The sequence below is a fragment of the Bison bison genome, unplaced genomic scaffold, assembly GCF_000754665.1.
Source record: "Bison bison bison isolate TAMUID 2011002044 unplaced genomic scaffold, Bison_UMD1.0 scf7180017864508, whole genome shotgun sequence".
Lineage (NCBI taxonomy): Eukaryota > Metazoa > Chordata > Mammalia > Artiodactyla > Bovidae > Bison > Bison bison.
In genome coordinates, this window is record NW_011495064.1 from 4,618,039 (window position 1) to 4,632,115 (window position 14,077).

At 39.4% G+C, this 14,077-nt stretch overlaps 1 protein-coding gene across 1 annotated transcript in view; it reads right to left on the reverse strand.

Moving 5' to 3' along the window:
* Window positions 1-14,077, reverse strand: part of MGAT4A (mannosyl (alpha-1,3-)-glycoprotein beta-1,4-N-acetylglucosaminyltransferase, isozyme A) — a 121,503-nt gene that overhangs the window by 46,512 nt on the left and 60,914 nt on the right. Inside the window, exon 4 of the mRNA XM_010829619.1 lies at window positions 9,624-9,757. Coding sequence (XP_010827921.1) covers window positions 9,624-9,757 — 134 coding nt within the window. The remainder of the gene's footprint in view (window positions 1-9,623; window positions 9,758-14,077) is intronic.

A 14,077-nucleotide genomic window follows, 5' to 3' on the forward strand; every position in this document is an offset into this window, starting at 1 on the left:
AGCAGGAGTTGAAGTGTGAATTTTTCAGAGAAGAAAATCTTTATGATTTAGGGGGAAGCAAGGGTTCCTTAAGTCATAGAGAGCAACAGTCATAACTGTTGACAAAGTCAGAAACATTGACAAATTAAACTTGATCAAAATGAAAAGGTTGTGCTAAGACAAGGCAAAAAGATGCACAGACTTCCACAGATTGGGGGAAACATTCACAAAATCACGTATTTGACAAAGGAATGGCATCCATTATATACAAAGAACTCTGAAAAACTCAACACCACCATCCAAATTTTTAATGGGCAAGGTTCAAATTATGATAGATAGAGATGTGATAAACACAAGCACGAAAACATTAGTAGAATTCAGGTAGTCTGTAAATAGGTATTTACTGTAAAATTCTATCAGTTTTGTTGTATGTCTTAAAGTTTTCATAATAAAAGGTACCATTCAAAAGTTCTTTCTTGAACTTAAAGAAGACTTGACTCTATATACCTAAAGAATATATCGTGTGCCAGGAAAAATGATCCACACATAGTTGTTAAAATCAAGACATATTATAGCAAAATTAGTAGGCTTTAAAACTGAAAAAGAATCTTCTGGGCAATCAGACTAAATATGGATTACTTGTAGCAAAAATAAGAAAGCTGGAATAACATCTGTCTAGTTTCAGCAACAGCACTATACTACTCCCCTAATCTCTTAAGGAAAAAAAAGAAATTCCTCACATGAACCTTTCTTGAGGAAAACGAGAAAATGAACTTCAATCAACAGATTTAAGTAGGTTAAGCAAGTAAGTAGATGGGGTTCCCAGGTGGAGCTAGTGGCGAAGAACCCGTCTGCCAATGCAGAAGATGTAAGGGACACGGGTTCAATCCCCAGGTTGGAAAGATTCCCTGGAGCAGGAAATGGCAACCTGCTCCAGTACTGTTTGAAAAGGTCCATGGACAGAGAAGCCTGGCGGGCTACAGTCGCTGGGGCTGCAAGTCGGACACAATTGAGCACACACACCAAGTAAGTAGCTACACTATGAAGCATGAGGACCAAACTTCTCATCGTTGGAGCAAAAGAGATAAAACTAAGGAATGAGCTCGGAGGCCAGAATAAACCCTGTGGTATTGGGCTGCACCTCCCAACAGACACACACAGGATGCACACAGATGTACACTATGGCCGTGTAAGATGCTGACATTTGGGGAGATCGGCGACAGGGTATCTGGGAACTCAGCATAACTTCTGCAAATTTCCTACAAGTTGAAGATTATTTCAAAATAGTTTTTAAAAATGAAATGTGAAACTTCCCCCCACAATAACCAATGCAAAAAACAAAAAGCCCCTACCAACAAGAAAATTTAAGAACACTCTTGGTCATCTCCTTGGTCGAAGAGGAAACACAAACCAAAATCACAGATGGTGCAGGGTAGGGGTAGGAAATTAATAGATACAAAAAATATAGCCATTTATAATGAATTTAAATGGACGATAATCTGCAGAAACACTGAATCACCATGTTGTACACCTGAAACTGTAACACTATAAATAAACTATAGTTCAATTTAACAAATCATGGACTAATAAGAATTGAAACATTTCACATTAGAACCTATGGGATACAGCTAACACAGTACTCAAAAGGAAATTTATATTAGTTCTTATATTAGCAAAAGGAAAAAATAAATAGCATATAATAAATCAGCATAGCATCTGGGTCAAGATGTTTGCAAAGTATAAAATGGGACCAACAAAAGCAAAAAATTAATAGTGTTAAAAGCAGACATTAATAAATTAGAAAACAAAAGAGAGAAATTATGAACCTAAAAGATGGTTTAGAGGATAATGAATAAAAGCAGACCCACTGGCTAACCCATCAAAGGGGAAGGGCATACAAACAAACACATGAACAAAGAGATTACGGCAGAATCATCACAAAAAGAACAGTACTTTGCTCCACTCTATATGAAGCAAATTTTCAAACTTATAAAATGAACCACTTTCTAGGAAGGCATTTTATCAAAACTGACAAGAAACCTAGGTAGCTCTTACTGTTCTAATATGAAAGTCTGTTAGTATTATATCATCTATGTAGAAACGGGGAGAAAAATAACACATCCACGCCTACACTCGTGAAGCATCTCTGAATGGGGAGAAAACCGTAACAGGCGAGGGGGCCGTACCGAGCGCCGTGCTGAGTGAAGGCAGGCAGAGAAGGGCACGCATCACACGCCACCCCTTACGTGTGGAATCTAAAGAGAAATGATGCAAACGGATGTATTTGCAAAACAGAAACACACTCACAGACTTAAGAGAATGAACTTACCGTTGCCAGGGGTGGGGTAGGGGGGATGGAGGCAGGAAGTTTGGGAGGGACACATACACACGGCTGTGTTTAAAGTGGATCACCAGCAAGGACCTACTGTAAGCACAGGGAACTCTGCTCAGTGTTATGTGGCAGCCTGGATGGGAGAGGAGTTTGGGGGAGAATGGACACATGTATATGTATGGCTGAGCCCCTTTGCCGTCCACCTGAAACTATCACAACATTGTTAATTGGCTAATGTCCAATATAAAAGCTTAAAATAAAAAATCCAACAACAACAGGCAAGGGGAACAGCCTTACAGGAGAGACTTTTTGGGGTATATAACACACATTTATAATTTTTAAACCATATGATCCTATTACTTGACCAAAAAATTAACTAAGTAGCAAATAATTTTCCCTTGCAAATAAAACATAGAACAAAAAATTAAAATCCACAGCAACTGGATCAATTCTCTCTGGTTATTATTCAATTTGTTTTCATTTACAAATTTACCTGCTCTGCAAATCCTGCCCACAGGCCTGCTAACCAACTAGCACTACTGACTCAATTTAAATCAAAGAACTTAAAGAAAGCATACTAAAGGTCTCTGGCACTCTCACCGCAAAACTCAAACTAGGATGTGTGCAGCAGTAAAACCGGAAACTGAGGAAAAAGCAAAACTTTCTCACGCCAAATATTAAAACACTCCAAGGAGCCAGAAAGTCTCTAAACTCAACTTTTCAGAGACTACTTTTAGGTATTTTCCCAACATGATGAATTTGTTATTTCATTGTAGGATCACAACTTGAAATCTATTGTTTAGGAACTTAAAAATAATTACATATGGCTTTCAGATTGTTTCTAGGCAAACAGGATCTTAGTTGGAACCAACAGAAATTGACTCAGGTAGAATAGTTAGAAAAACAATTTACTGAAGACTACTGGTTAGAATTCACAGAACCTCCAGTGAGGCTGAGGAACCAGGCTAGGAAGGCGGCAGAAATAAAGCGGGGTCAGAGCCAAAAATCACAGAATGGTCACAATGCCATAGCTTTCAAGTCCTCACCATCCATCAATAGTCGGTGCTCTGGACTCTGCCCCTGTAGTCCCTGGAGACCCCAATACCACCACTGTCCATCACCAGAATGCACTGTCCATGATCTCTGCTTCTTTAGAAAAATAATGCTAAACATATTTTCCAATTTTTTGCTATTGGCACTTAGAAGTATAAACTGATCCTGTATCCAGCCACCTTAATAAATTCTCCTCTTACTCAAAGCAATCTGCCTGTTTTGGAGGGGTTTTCCATGTCATCTGAAAAAACTGAAGCTCCATGCAAAGTCCGGGAAAGGAACAGCCACATAGCTGAGCTTAGGTCACATGACTGAACGAGTCAAGCAAATATCTGGCATTTTTTAGTTTCCACAGTGGGAGGAAGACACTTTCTTTCAACAAGATTCATTAAATGGGGAATTCTCCAAAGATAAGAAAGGAACATAAAAAATAATTTTTGCTAAAATTCAGAGTATACTGTAGGAAAATATTCTGCCAGAAATGATGGTGACAGAAATAACATTATAGAAATGATTGTGAAATAAGAAATATTATAAATTAATAGTAAAATATATACATAAAAATAAGACAACCAAGGATCACTGGGATACAAAAATAAGAATTATATTCTAAGTATAAGCAAACACAAGAATGATGCAATCTTCAAATAGGAATACCACCCTTGGTTGGTATCACAGATCCTTCAGAGCACGTGGCATTCATTCCTCTCTACTCCTCCTGCAATTTCAGAATGCAGTTACTGAACTCTCAGTAATGCACCAACAGCCAACTGTTCAAAACCTTGAATTTTCTGTAAATATCTCATCAAGTTAAACCAATGGATATTTAAGGAAAAATCATCAGAGAGGAACAAAGAAATAGAAACACAACAGATGATTACTTTTCTGACTCTCCTTTCTTCCCCAATGGGCATCTTACGGTTCCCCACTTCAAGGAAAAAACACAAAGAACAGAAAGTTCAACAAGGATGAAGAGACTATGACCTGCTTCACTGCCTATGTGTATTCTTGTCTAGTTTTTTCAATTCTAATTTTCTCCTCACATGTTAAAGTAGACTCATGGTAATTCATACTTTTCTAAAAGCTGAAAAGGTTAGCCAAACACAAATTTACTTTGGCCAATTCACTCTAGATTAATTTCAAATGGGAGAGTAGGGGAAACTTTCATAAGAGGGATGAGCTGGGAGCTGAAGGAGGAATAAGAAAGAAAAAGGAAGAAGCAACGTTTAGGGTGAGAAATAACACAAAGGGAATCAAGACCATCCAAGGTCTATGTAACAAATTGACAGCAGAATGACCACAGCCCAGACCTACTAACCCTATGATGTCAAATGACAGTGAAAGTCGCTCAGTCGTATCCGACTCTTTGCGACCCCATGGACTATACAGTCCATGGAATTCTCCAGGCCAGAATACTGGAGTGGGTAGCCTTTCCCTTCTCCAGGGGATCTTCCCAACCCGGGATCGAACCCAGGTCTCCTGCATTGCGGGCGGATTCTTTACCAGCTGAGCCATAATGGAAGCCCACACTATGATATAAAGAACCTTTAATAAACAGACCAGAAACCTGGAAGAGAGGCAGTTTGGAGAAACCAGATTAATTTAGTTATGGACAGATTAAGAGTTGCCCATAAAATACTTCAAATAATGTTATCAAGTCAGCAGTTGAAAGTAGAGACTCAAGAAGAAGCTAGAGATCTAGATTAGGAACCACCTTACACGAAGATCATGGTCAGAGTCATAGAACACACATTTGGGAATAGTATTAAATGAGTCCCAGGCTACCAGACACTTAAGTGAAAACTCTTAATCAATGTTGAACCAAATGTGGGGATTAATAATTTTATACTGGGACTTTCCTCAGTGTGATCTCATTGCACCTCCCTGCAACAATGTTGACCTCAAAGGCATTATTCTCCTTTTAAAGATGAAGAAACTGAGGCTGACCAAAAAAACTACCTGCTCCAATGGCAGAATCCAGACCCTGAACACAGGTCATGTGACTCCAAACCCAGCATTATTACATCTTAGTGATCAGAGAAACAGCTACAGCAAGAGGGCCCTGAATCTTCATAGTGTTCAAAAGCTATAACAAACCTAGACAGCACATTAAAAAGCAGAGACATCATTTTGCCAACAAAGGTCCATACAGTCAAAGCTATGTTTTTTCTAGTAGTCATGTACAGATGTGAAAGGTGGACCAGAAAGAAGGCTGAGTGCCAAAGTACTGATGCTTTAGAACTGTGGTGCTGGAGAAGACTCTTGAGAGTCCCTTGGACTGCAAGGAGATCAAACCAGTCAATCCTAAAGGAACTCAACCCTGAATATTCATTGGAAGAACTGATTCTGAAGCTGAAGCTTCAATATTTTGGTCACTTGATGCAAAGAGCTGACTCACTGGAAAAGAGCCTGGTGCTGGAAAAGATTGAGGCAGGAGATGGGGAGACAGAGGATGAGATGGCTGGATGGCATCACCAACTCAATAAACATGAACTTGAGCAAATTCCAGGAGACAGTGAAGGACAGGAAAGCCTGGCGTGCTGAGGTCCACGGGGTCGCAAAGAGTTGGACACAACTGAGCAACTGAACAACAGCAAGCGTTTATCTCTGTCTATAAGCTGAGTACAATTTTTCAAATGAATAAGGATAGTTTTTTATTCTATAGTTTTTAAATTTTAAGGCTTTTTTCCTGATAAAAATCAGTACAAGCTCGTTGCAAAAAAGTTCTAATCTTAGGTCTTCCCTGGTGGTACAGTGCATAAGAATCCACCTGCCAATGCTTGGGACACAGACTTGATCCTTGGTCCAGGAAGATCCCACATGCCATAGAGCAACTAAGCCGTGCCTCACACTACTGAGCCCACACACCCCAGAGCCCATGCTCCCCAACAAGAAAAGCTACTGCAATGAGAAGCCCGGCACCACAACTTGAGAAAGCTCCCACACAGCAACAAAGACCCAGCACAGTCAAAAACAAAGAGAGAGCAATTTTTTCAGTTTTAATTTTACAAAACTAAATGCAATATAAAGTGGTATCTTCCCATAATCCCCGTTCTCAAGATATCTGCTACTAACAGTTTCAAGTCTAAGAAAGTCTAAAAAAGAGGGGATATATATAAATATATACACATATATAAAACTGACTCACTTTACTGCACAGCAGAAACTAACCAACATTGTAAAACAGTGAGACTTCAATAAGAATTAATTTAAAAAATGGTTCCCAGTCTATTTCACGAGACCATTTTCTCCATTCATTTGTCAATGCACTTTAAGAGCTGTATGAATGTGTCATGTGCTGGAATATATTTAAATACTCAAAAATGTTTCTACTGGATCAATTTTTAGAAGCAGGATGTTAGCTCACAGAGGAGACCTGACATTTTAACAGCAACTGACAAACTGCTTTCTAAAGAGGTTGTACCAATTTCTACTGATATACAATGTGTGATTGACAAATTTGATTAATTAAAATGTAAAATTTCTATAACAGACAAAAACATCATAAACAAAGCTCATGCAAAAAACAAACTGGACAAGAGTTAAACAGTCAGAGTTCATTCATATGAAAATTTCTTATAAATCAACACTTACAAATGAAAATGAGCAAAGGCTACTCAACATCACTCATTATCAGAGAACTGCAAATCAAACCCACAATGAGGAACCATCTCACATCCGTCAGCATGGCTGCTATCGAAAAGTCTACAAACAATAAATGCTGGAGAGGGTGTGGACAAAAGGGAACCCTCTTACACTGTTGGTGGGAATGCAAACTAGCACAGCCACTATGGAGAACAGTGTGGAGATTCCTTAAAAAACTAGAAATAGAATGCAACCCAGCAATCCCACTGCTGGGTGTACACATCGAGGAAACCAGAAATGAAAGAGACACATGTACCCCAATGTTCATTGCAGCACTGTTTACAACAGCTAGGACATGGAAGCAACCTAGATGTCCACTGGTAGATGAATGGATAAGAAAGCTGAGGTACACATATGCGATGGAATATTACTCAGCTATAAAAAAGAACACATTTGAGTCAGTTCTAACGAGGTGGGGGAAACTGGAGCCTATTATACAGAGTAAGAAAGAAAGTCAGAAAGAAAAACACCAATACAGTATATTAACGCATATATATGGAATTTAGAAAGATGGTAACGATGACTCTATATACAAGATAGCAAAAGAGACACAGATGTAAAAAACAGACTTTGGACTCCGTGGGAGAAGGCAAGGGTGGGATGATTTGAGAGAACAGCATTGAAGCACATATATTACCATATGTGAAACAGATGACCAGTCTAAGTTCAATGAATGAAGCAGGCCACTCAAAGCCGGTGCACTGGGACAACCCAGAGGACAACCCGAGGCGGAGGGAGGTGGGAGGGGGGTTCAGGACAGGGGGACACATGTACTGCTGCTGCTAAGTTGCTTCAGTCGTGTCTGACTCTGTGCGACCCCATAGACAGCAGCCTACCAGGCTTCCCCGTCCCTGGGATTCTCCAGGCAAGAACACTGGAGTGGGTTGCCATTTCCTTCTCCAGTGCAGGAAAGTGAAAAGTGAAGTCGCTCAGTCATGTCCGACTCTTAGCAACCCCATGGACTGCAGCCCACCAGGCTCCTCCATCCATGGGATTTCCCAGACAAGAGTACTGGAGTAGGGTGCCATGACACATGTACACCCGTGGCTGATTCATGTCAATGTATGGCAAAAACCACCACAATATTTCAACTAGCCTCCAATTAAAATAAATGAGTTAAATAATAATAATATTATAAATACAAATGGCCCAAATATATATAAACCATGTAAACCCATTCGATAGACAAATCCAAATTAAACAAAAGCAATGTATTATCATTACCTATCAAATTAGCCAAAATAAACTTGAAGAATAGTAACATTATCTAACAGAGCCTGGGGACAGGGTACCAAGCTCTCTCCCAGACTGCTGAAAAGGGACATGAGCAGCTTAACCTCTGCGCGGCATCTTGCCCAGGTGTGAAAATTTAATGTATGTGGACTTTACCCAGTAATTCCATGTTAGTTAGGAATTGATCCTGCATCAGTACCAGCCAAGTGCACAACCATTTATTTATAGTCATGTTCAGTGCACTGTGAAAATAGCAAAAGTGTGAAACAGTCTAAATCTGTCAATCAGAAACTAAATCAAGAATGTTAAAAACCATACAGTGGAATGTTACGATGCCATAACAATGATGGTGTGATAGCTATCTGTTTTAGCTTGGGAAAATGTCCATGATACTAAGAGATATACAGAACAATTCCATTTACATATATGTATACAGCCAGGGGAAAAATGTCTTAAGATATATGTATTTCATATTTCATACCTCAAGATATATGTATTTCAAAATAGTGACAGTAGTTATATCTATATGGAGGAATTGCAGGCAATTTTTCAATATATATTTCTGTAATGTTTTGAACAATATACATGTGTTTATTCTTTATATACAAACAAGAACATTTTCATTTAAAAAGAGACAGGAAACACTGAAAAGTTGGCAATCAGTGGGCCAGAATCATCAGATGAGGTTATAAAACCTTCTTATGTTCTGAAATTCTATAATAATTAAGGAAATATTTATTCCAGGGTGCTTCTTCCTCATTAAAAAAACTTGCTCCAGATTTACTCTTTCCCCATATCTTCTGAGGAGACTAAAATAAAAGAAATATAGTATTTATCATTAACATGATGTTTGACTTTTCATTTTTTGACTTTTTAAAGTTTCTTTGTTTTGAAATGAAGGACAACTGCTTTACAGCACTGTGGTGGCGTCTACCAACACCACCATGGATCAGCCATAGGTTTACGATAATGTGCTGGACATTGGGAGTGCAGAGAAGGGGTAGGGAGGATAGAAATGAGAGAAACCCCAGCCTAGGCTAAACCTTTCTCAGGTTTCAAAGCTCCCCAAAGACATCAATGCAAATCTCCAAGTTCAGGTCCTGGAGCTAAAAATGGAGACTCGTTCGTAAAGGATCTATATATATAATATCATCCAACTGACAACAGATATTACCATTCCTGGATTGTGAATACAGAAAGGAAGTGAATGCAAAGATTACAAGTTAGATTTATATTTAACTGTCAGATGGAATAGACCACCTAACCTTTGCTGCTGCTCATCACATTTTATACAAAAAGTTTATAAGAGCATATTCAAAATATGGTCTCAATTCTTACAGATTATACGTGGCAAAAATACATATATATAACAAATAATTACCTCTCCTATGAAGACTACTATAACACAGTCCAACTTCTCTTCAGGATACAGATTATCAATAAGGGAATGAAGAGTTTCTATGAGGTAAGATTTAACTTCTCTCTTCACTGTAGGAATTCCCATTACTATTGAAACTGAAACAAAAAAATGATAGTAATTATATTAAAAGATGTCACAGAGACAATGCAGAAAAACTCCACTATTTCAAAATTATACACTCTAAAATTGATAGAAAGAATTGGGTGATCAAAATATACTACATTTCAGAAAGAAAAATAATCAAAGATATGGGGTATACCTATTACACAATAATTCTTTTCCATATGGCTTCTTCGTAAGGAAAGCAATAATGTCAAAGAACTGATAAAGATGAAAGACATTAAACCACACAGTAAAAATGAACAGTAAAGTATAAACAACAGATTTTATTATATAACTGAAACTTAGAAATATTAAACACATCCTAAAAATTAATGCCTCACATGTTATGTATGAGGCGCCCTAAGGAGGACACAACAGCCCTTCTGTGGCTTTTTTTCAAATTCATAACCCCAATCTAACCATGAAGAAACGTCAGACAAATACAAACTCAGGGGATACTCCACCAAGACCAGGAAAGAAAGGATGAGGAACTGTCCTTGACTGGAGAAGACTAAGGGGACCTGACAAGTACATGAAATACGGGACCCTGAGTTAGATCCTGGAACAGAATAACAGCAACAACAGTAATAAAATGACAGAATCTGAGTAAGAGCCAAGGTTAACAGCATTAATGCTAATTTCCTGGTTTTGATCATTATACAACAGCTACATAAGGTGTGAATGTTTACAGAAACTAAGTGAGGTAATGCGGAAATTGTGTTCTGTTTGTGCAACTTAAAGTCTTAAAGTCACAGTCAGGTCTACCATAATGCTTGTTTTAAAGCATTCTTCCGACATGATGAATACACTAGAGAACAATCTGAGCATGATGTGGATTTTATGTTGGCTTTTATGCAATTCCCCCCCGGGACAAACACTTACTAGGTGAGCACAGAAAACCGTACCCATTTGGACTGAGTTCAGAAAAGTGAACTGGGTAAAAATAATGCACAGCTGTCTCACTTCACTGCACGCTGAGAACCACACCCGTCTATTTCTGGTGCTACAACTTTCCACCAGATTTCAGTCCGCCCACTTTGCACCACTTCACAAAAACCTTCCAGGCTGCAGTGCCTCCGAAGCCCACTTCAACAAGCAAACCTCAAGTCTTCATCACAAGGTATTGATGGAATATGGTATTTCTTGTAGTGTTTACGCATTTCTCTGACACTGAGTATGTGCGACATCGTGCCACTGCTTTGATTAGCTCATCTTTTCTTCGTGTGCAACTGACAGTGTTTTTGAGTGTTGTGATCCTAACCCCATTTTTAGCATTTTATGACACAATTCTGCACAGCACAGTAATATTTAGGAACACATATATTACAGTACTTCACAATGTTTTTAAAAATAACATCTTTCAAAGTCTTAGTATCCTAAGCATTATTCATCAGTGGAGAAGTAGCTTGCAAAATTTTAAATGAAGTTTTAATAATGTAACAATTTATTGGAGATACTGTACTACAAAATATCAGCTTTTCCCATAATCCAAATGAACTTTTTGGCCAACCCAATACTTAGAGGTCATAGACTTCTAAAGCTAGAAGGAGGCTTAAAGATTATGGGTCCATGATTTTACTACCAGGATTGTGCAGTTCAGAATACTAAGGTCCAAATAGCTTAAGGGAAACCCCCAAGTGTGAATATCATAATCCTCTCTCTCATTCTGGGCTGAAGAGTTTTCAAGGACTCAAAAAAAGAAGTGCTATATTTGTTTTGAACATACATATTGACCACATTAAACACAAGGCATTATTCTAGGTGTTAGGGATATAAGAGTAGCCAACATAGATAAGGTCCTTGCCTTCATGGGACCTTTCTTACTGAACACATTCTAGAGGATGGAAAAAGATAAACAATTTTTAATAATCTTGATGTGAAAAGCCAATTCAATGGTAAAGACCCTGATGCTGGGAAAGAATGAAGGCAAAAGGAGAAGGGGGCGCCGGAGGATCAGATGATTAGACAGCATCACCAACTCAATGGATAGGAATCTAAGCAAATACCAGGAGATAGTGGAGAACAGGGGAGCCTGTTGTGCTTCAGTCCATGGGGTCACAAAGAGTCAGACATGACTTAGCACCTCAACAACAACAAAAATCTTAAAACGTGGCAATATTAAAAAGAATGTGCAGAGGACAGGGGAAGGAAAGGTACCTCTACAGACAGTACAGTCATGAACAGACTCTCTAATATCAACTGAGCTGGTAATTAACGATGAGAGAGAGAAGATGAAGAAGATGAGGAAATAGCTGGGTGCTGAAGACAGAGTGGTCTTAAGCTAGTCATGCAAGAGCAAGAATAGAACGTATCCAAAGCAGAATGAGATGAGACTCAGACGAATCAGTTCAGGATCAGATCACATATAACCTTAAATTTAGTTTTAGTTTTGTGCAAGGGAAAGCCATTGTAAGGTGGTAAGTGGGGAAGTGACAGTATCCATTTGCAATTTTAAAAGGTTACCAAACTTTGTGGAGAATAGACACAAAGAGTTAGATGGCATGTTTAGAGAAGAAGCCATTTTTCCCCAATAGACTGTTTTGGACCTGAAATAGATATTCTTTAGTTTAAATCAAGGCACTCAAGGTCTCCAAAAGCACTAAAAAGGAAAGTACTAATTTCAGCTAAATCTACAGAATTAAGAGTATCCATGCCAGTGGTAATTCACAAAATACCATAAAAAAAGGACAGCTCTTTCCTGCTTTCTGGAGGTGTGGTAAAGTCCTCTTGGTGCATGCTGTGTGCTAAGTCACTTCAGTCGTGTCCAGCTCTTTGTGACCCCACGGACTGTAGCCCACCAGGCTCCGCTGTTCATGGGATTCTCCAGGCAAGAATACTGGAGTATCATACCCTCCTCCAGGGGCTCTTCCCAACCCAAGGATCCAATCCATGCCTCTTATTTCTCTTGCATTGGCAGGAGGGCTCTTCACCACTAGCACCACCTGAGTGGCTGGGGAACTTGGGGGGAGAGGACATGACTAGTAACAATGAGTCACCACCACGTGTAACTCAGGTCCTGAGTACCTGGAACTGTAGTGTGAAATCTTTTCTGCTCAGCAGAGCAGCCATTTAACATTTAACATGGCAACTGCTCCATCAGCCTGGATCCTGAGTGGTCAGTGATGCATGAAGTCCCCTGCTAACCCTAATGAACATGTACTTTGAGCAGAAATAAATAAACCTTCAATTAATTAAATCTGGGGAGTTGTTAGTTACCACCGCATAACCCAGCCTGTCCTGTTTGCTACAATTCTTCTTCTATGGTTTACAAGGTAGAAAATGAAAGTATTTTAAAGGGTCAGAGTTCGGAAGAAAAACTTGAGGAACATCAACAATAAGGCCGTATCATCCTCCCAGTGGGGGCTTCCCTCATGGCTCAGATGGTAAAGAATTCTCCTGTGACTCAGGAGACTTGGTTTCAATCCCTGGGATGGAAAGATCTCCTGGAGAAGGGAATGGCTACCCACTCCAGTATTCTTGCCTGGAAAATCCCATGGACAAGAGGAGCCTGGTGGGCTACAGTCCGTGGAGTCACAAGGAGTCGGAAGCAACTGAGCACACTCGTCATCCTGACGTGAGGAGCAAGGTGCGTCGAGTAGCCAAACAGAAATAGAGCCCGAGGGCTGGACTAGGTACTCTGTTCCATTGATTCACTGTCCAATATTTCCCATTCAATTATGAACTGTGCATCTGTAATACATCTGTCTGGTCTGTAATGTACCAGACAATCTAAAACCACAGTTGCAACTTACAACATAGAAACTCTCAGACTTAGAGAAGGAACTCATGGTTGCTGGGGAGAAGGCTGGGAAGAGGAGAGAGGGAGTTTGGGATGGACACATACACACTGCGATATTTAAAATGGCTAAGCAACAAGGACCTACTGTAAGCACAGGGAACTCTGCTCAGTGTTATGCGGCAGACTGGATGGGAGGCGAGTTTGGGGGAAAATGGATACATACGTATGTATCGCTGAGTCCCTTCACTGTTCACCTGAAACCATCACAACATTGTTAATTGACTATACCGAAATACAAAATACTGTTTATGGGTTCTCAAGGTAATTATACTCAAGTGGTTTGCTGTTCCCTTCTCCGGTGGACCACATTTTGTGAGAACTCTCCACCATGACCTGTCCATCTTGGGTGGCCCTACATGGCATGGCTCAAAGTTTCATTGAGTTAAATAAGGCTGAGCCAAAGACGGAGTCAAAGCAAAAAAAAACACCCAGCTGTGAATGTGACTGGTGTGGAAGCAAGGTCCGATGCTGTTAAAGAGCAATATTGCACAGGAACCTGGAATGTTAGGTATGT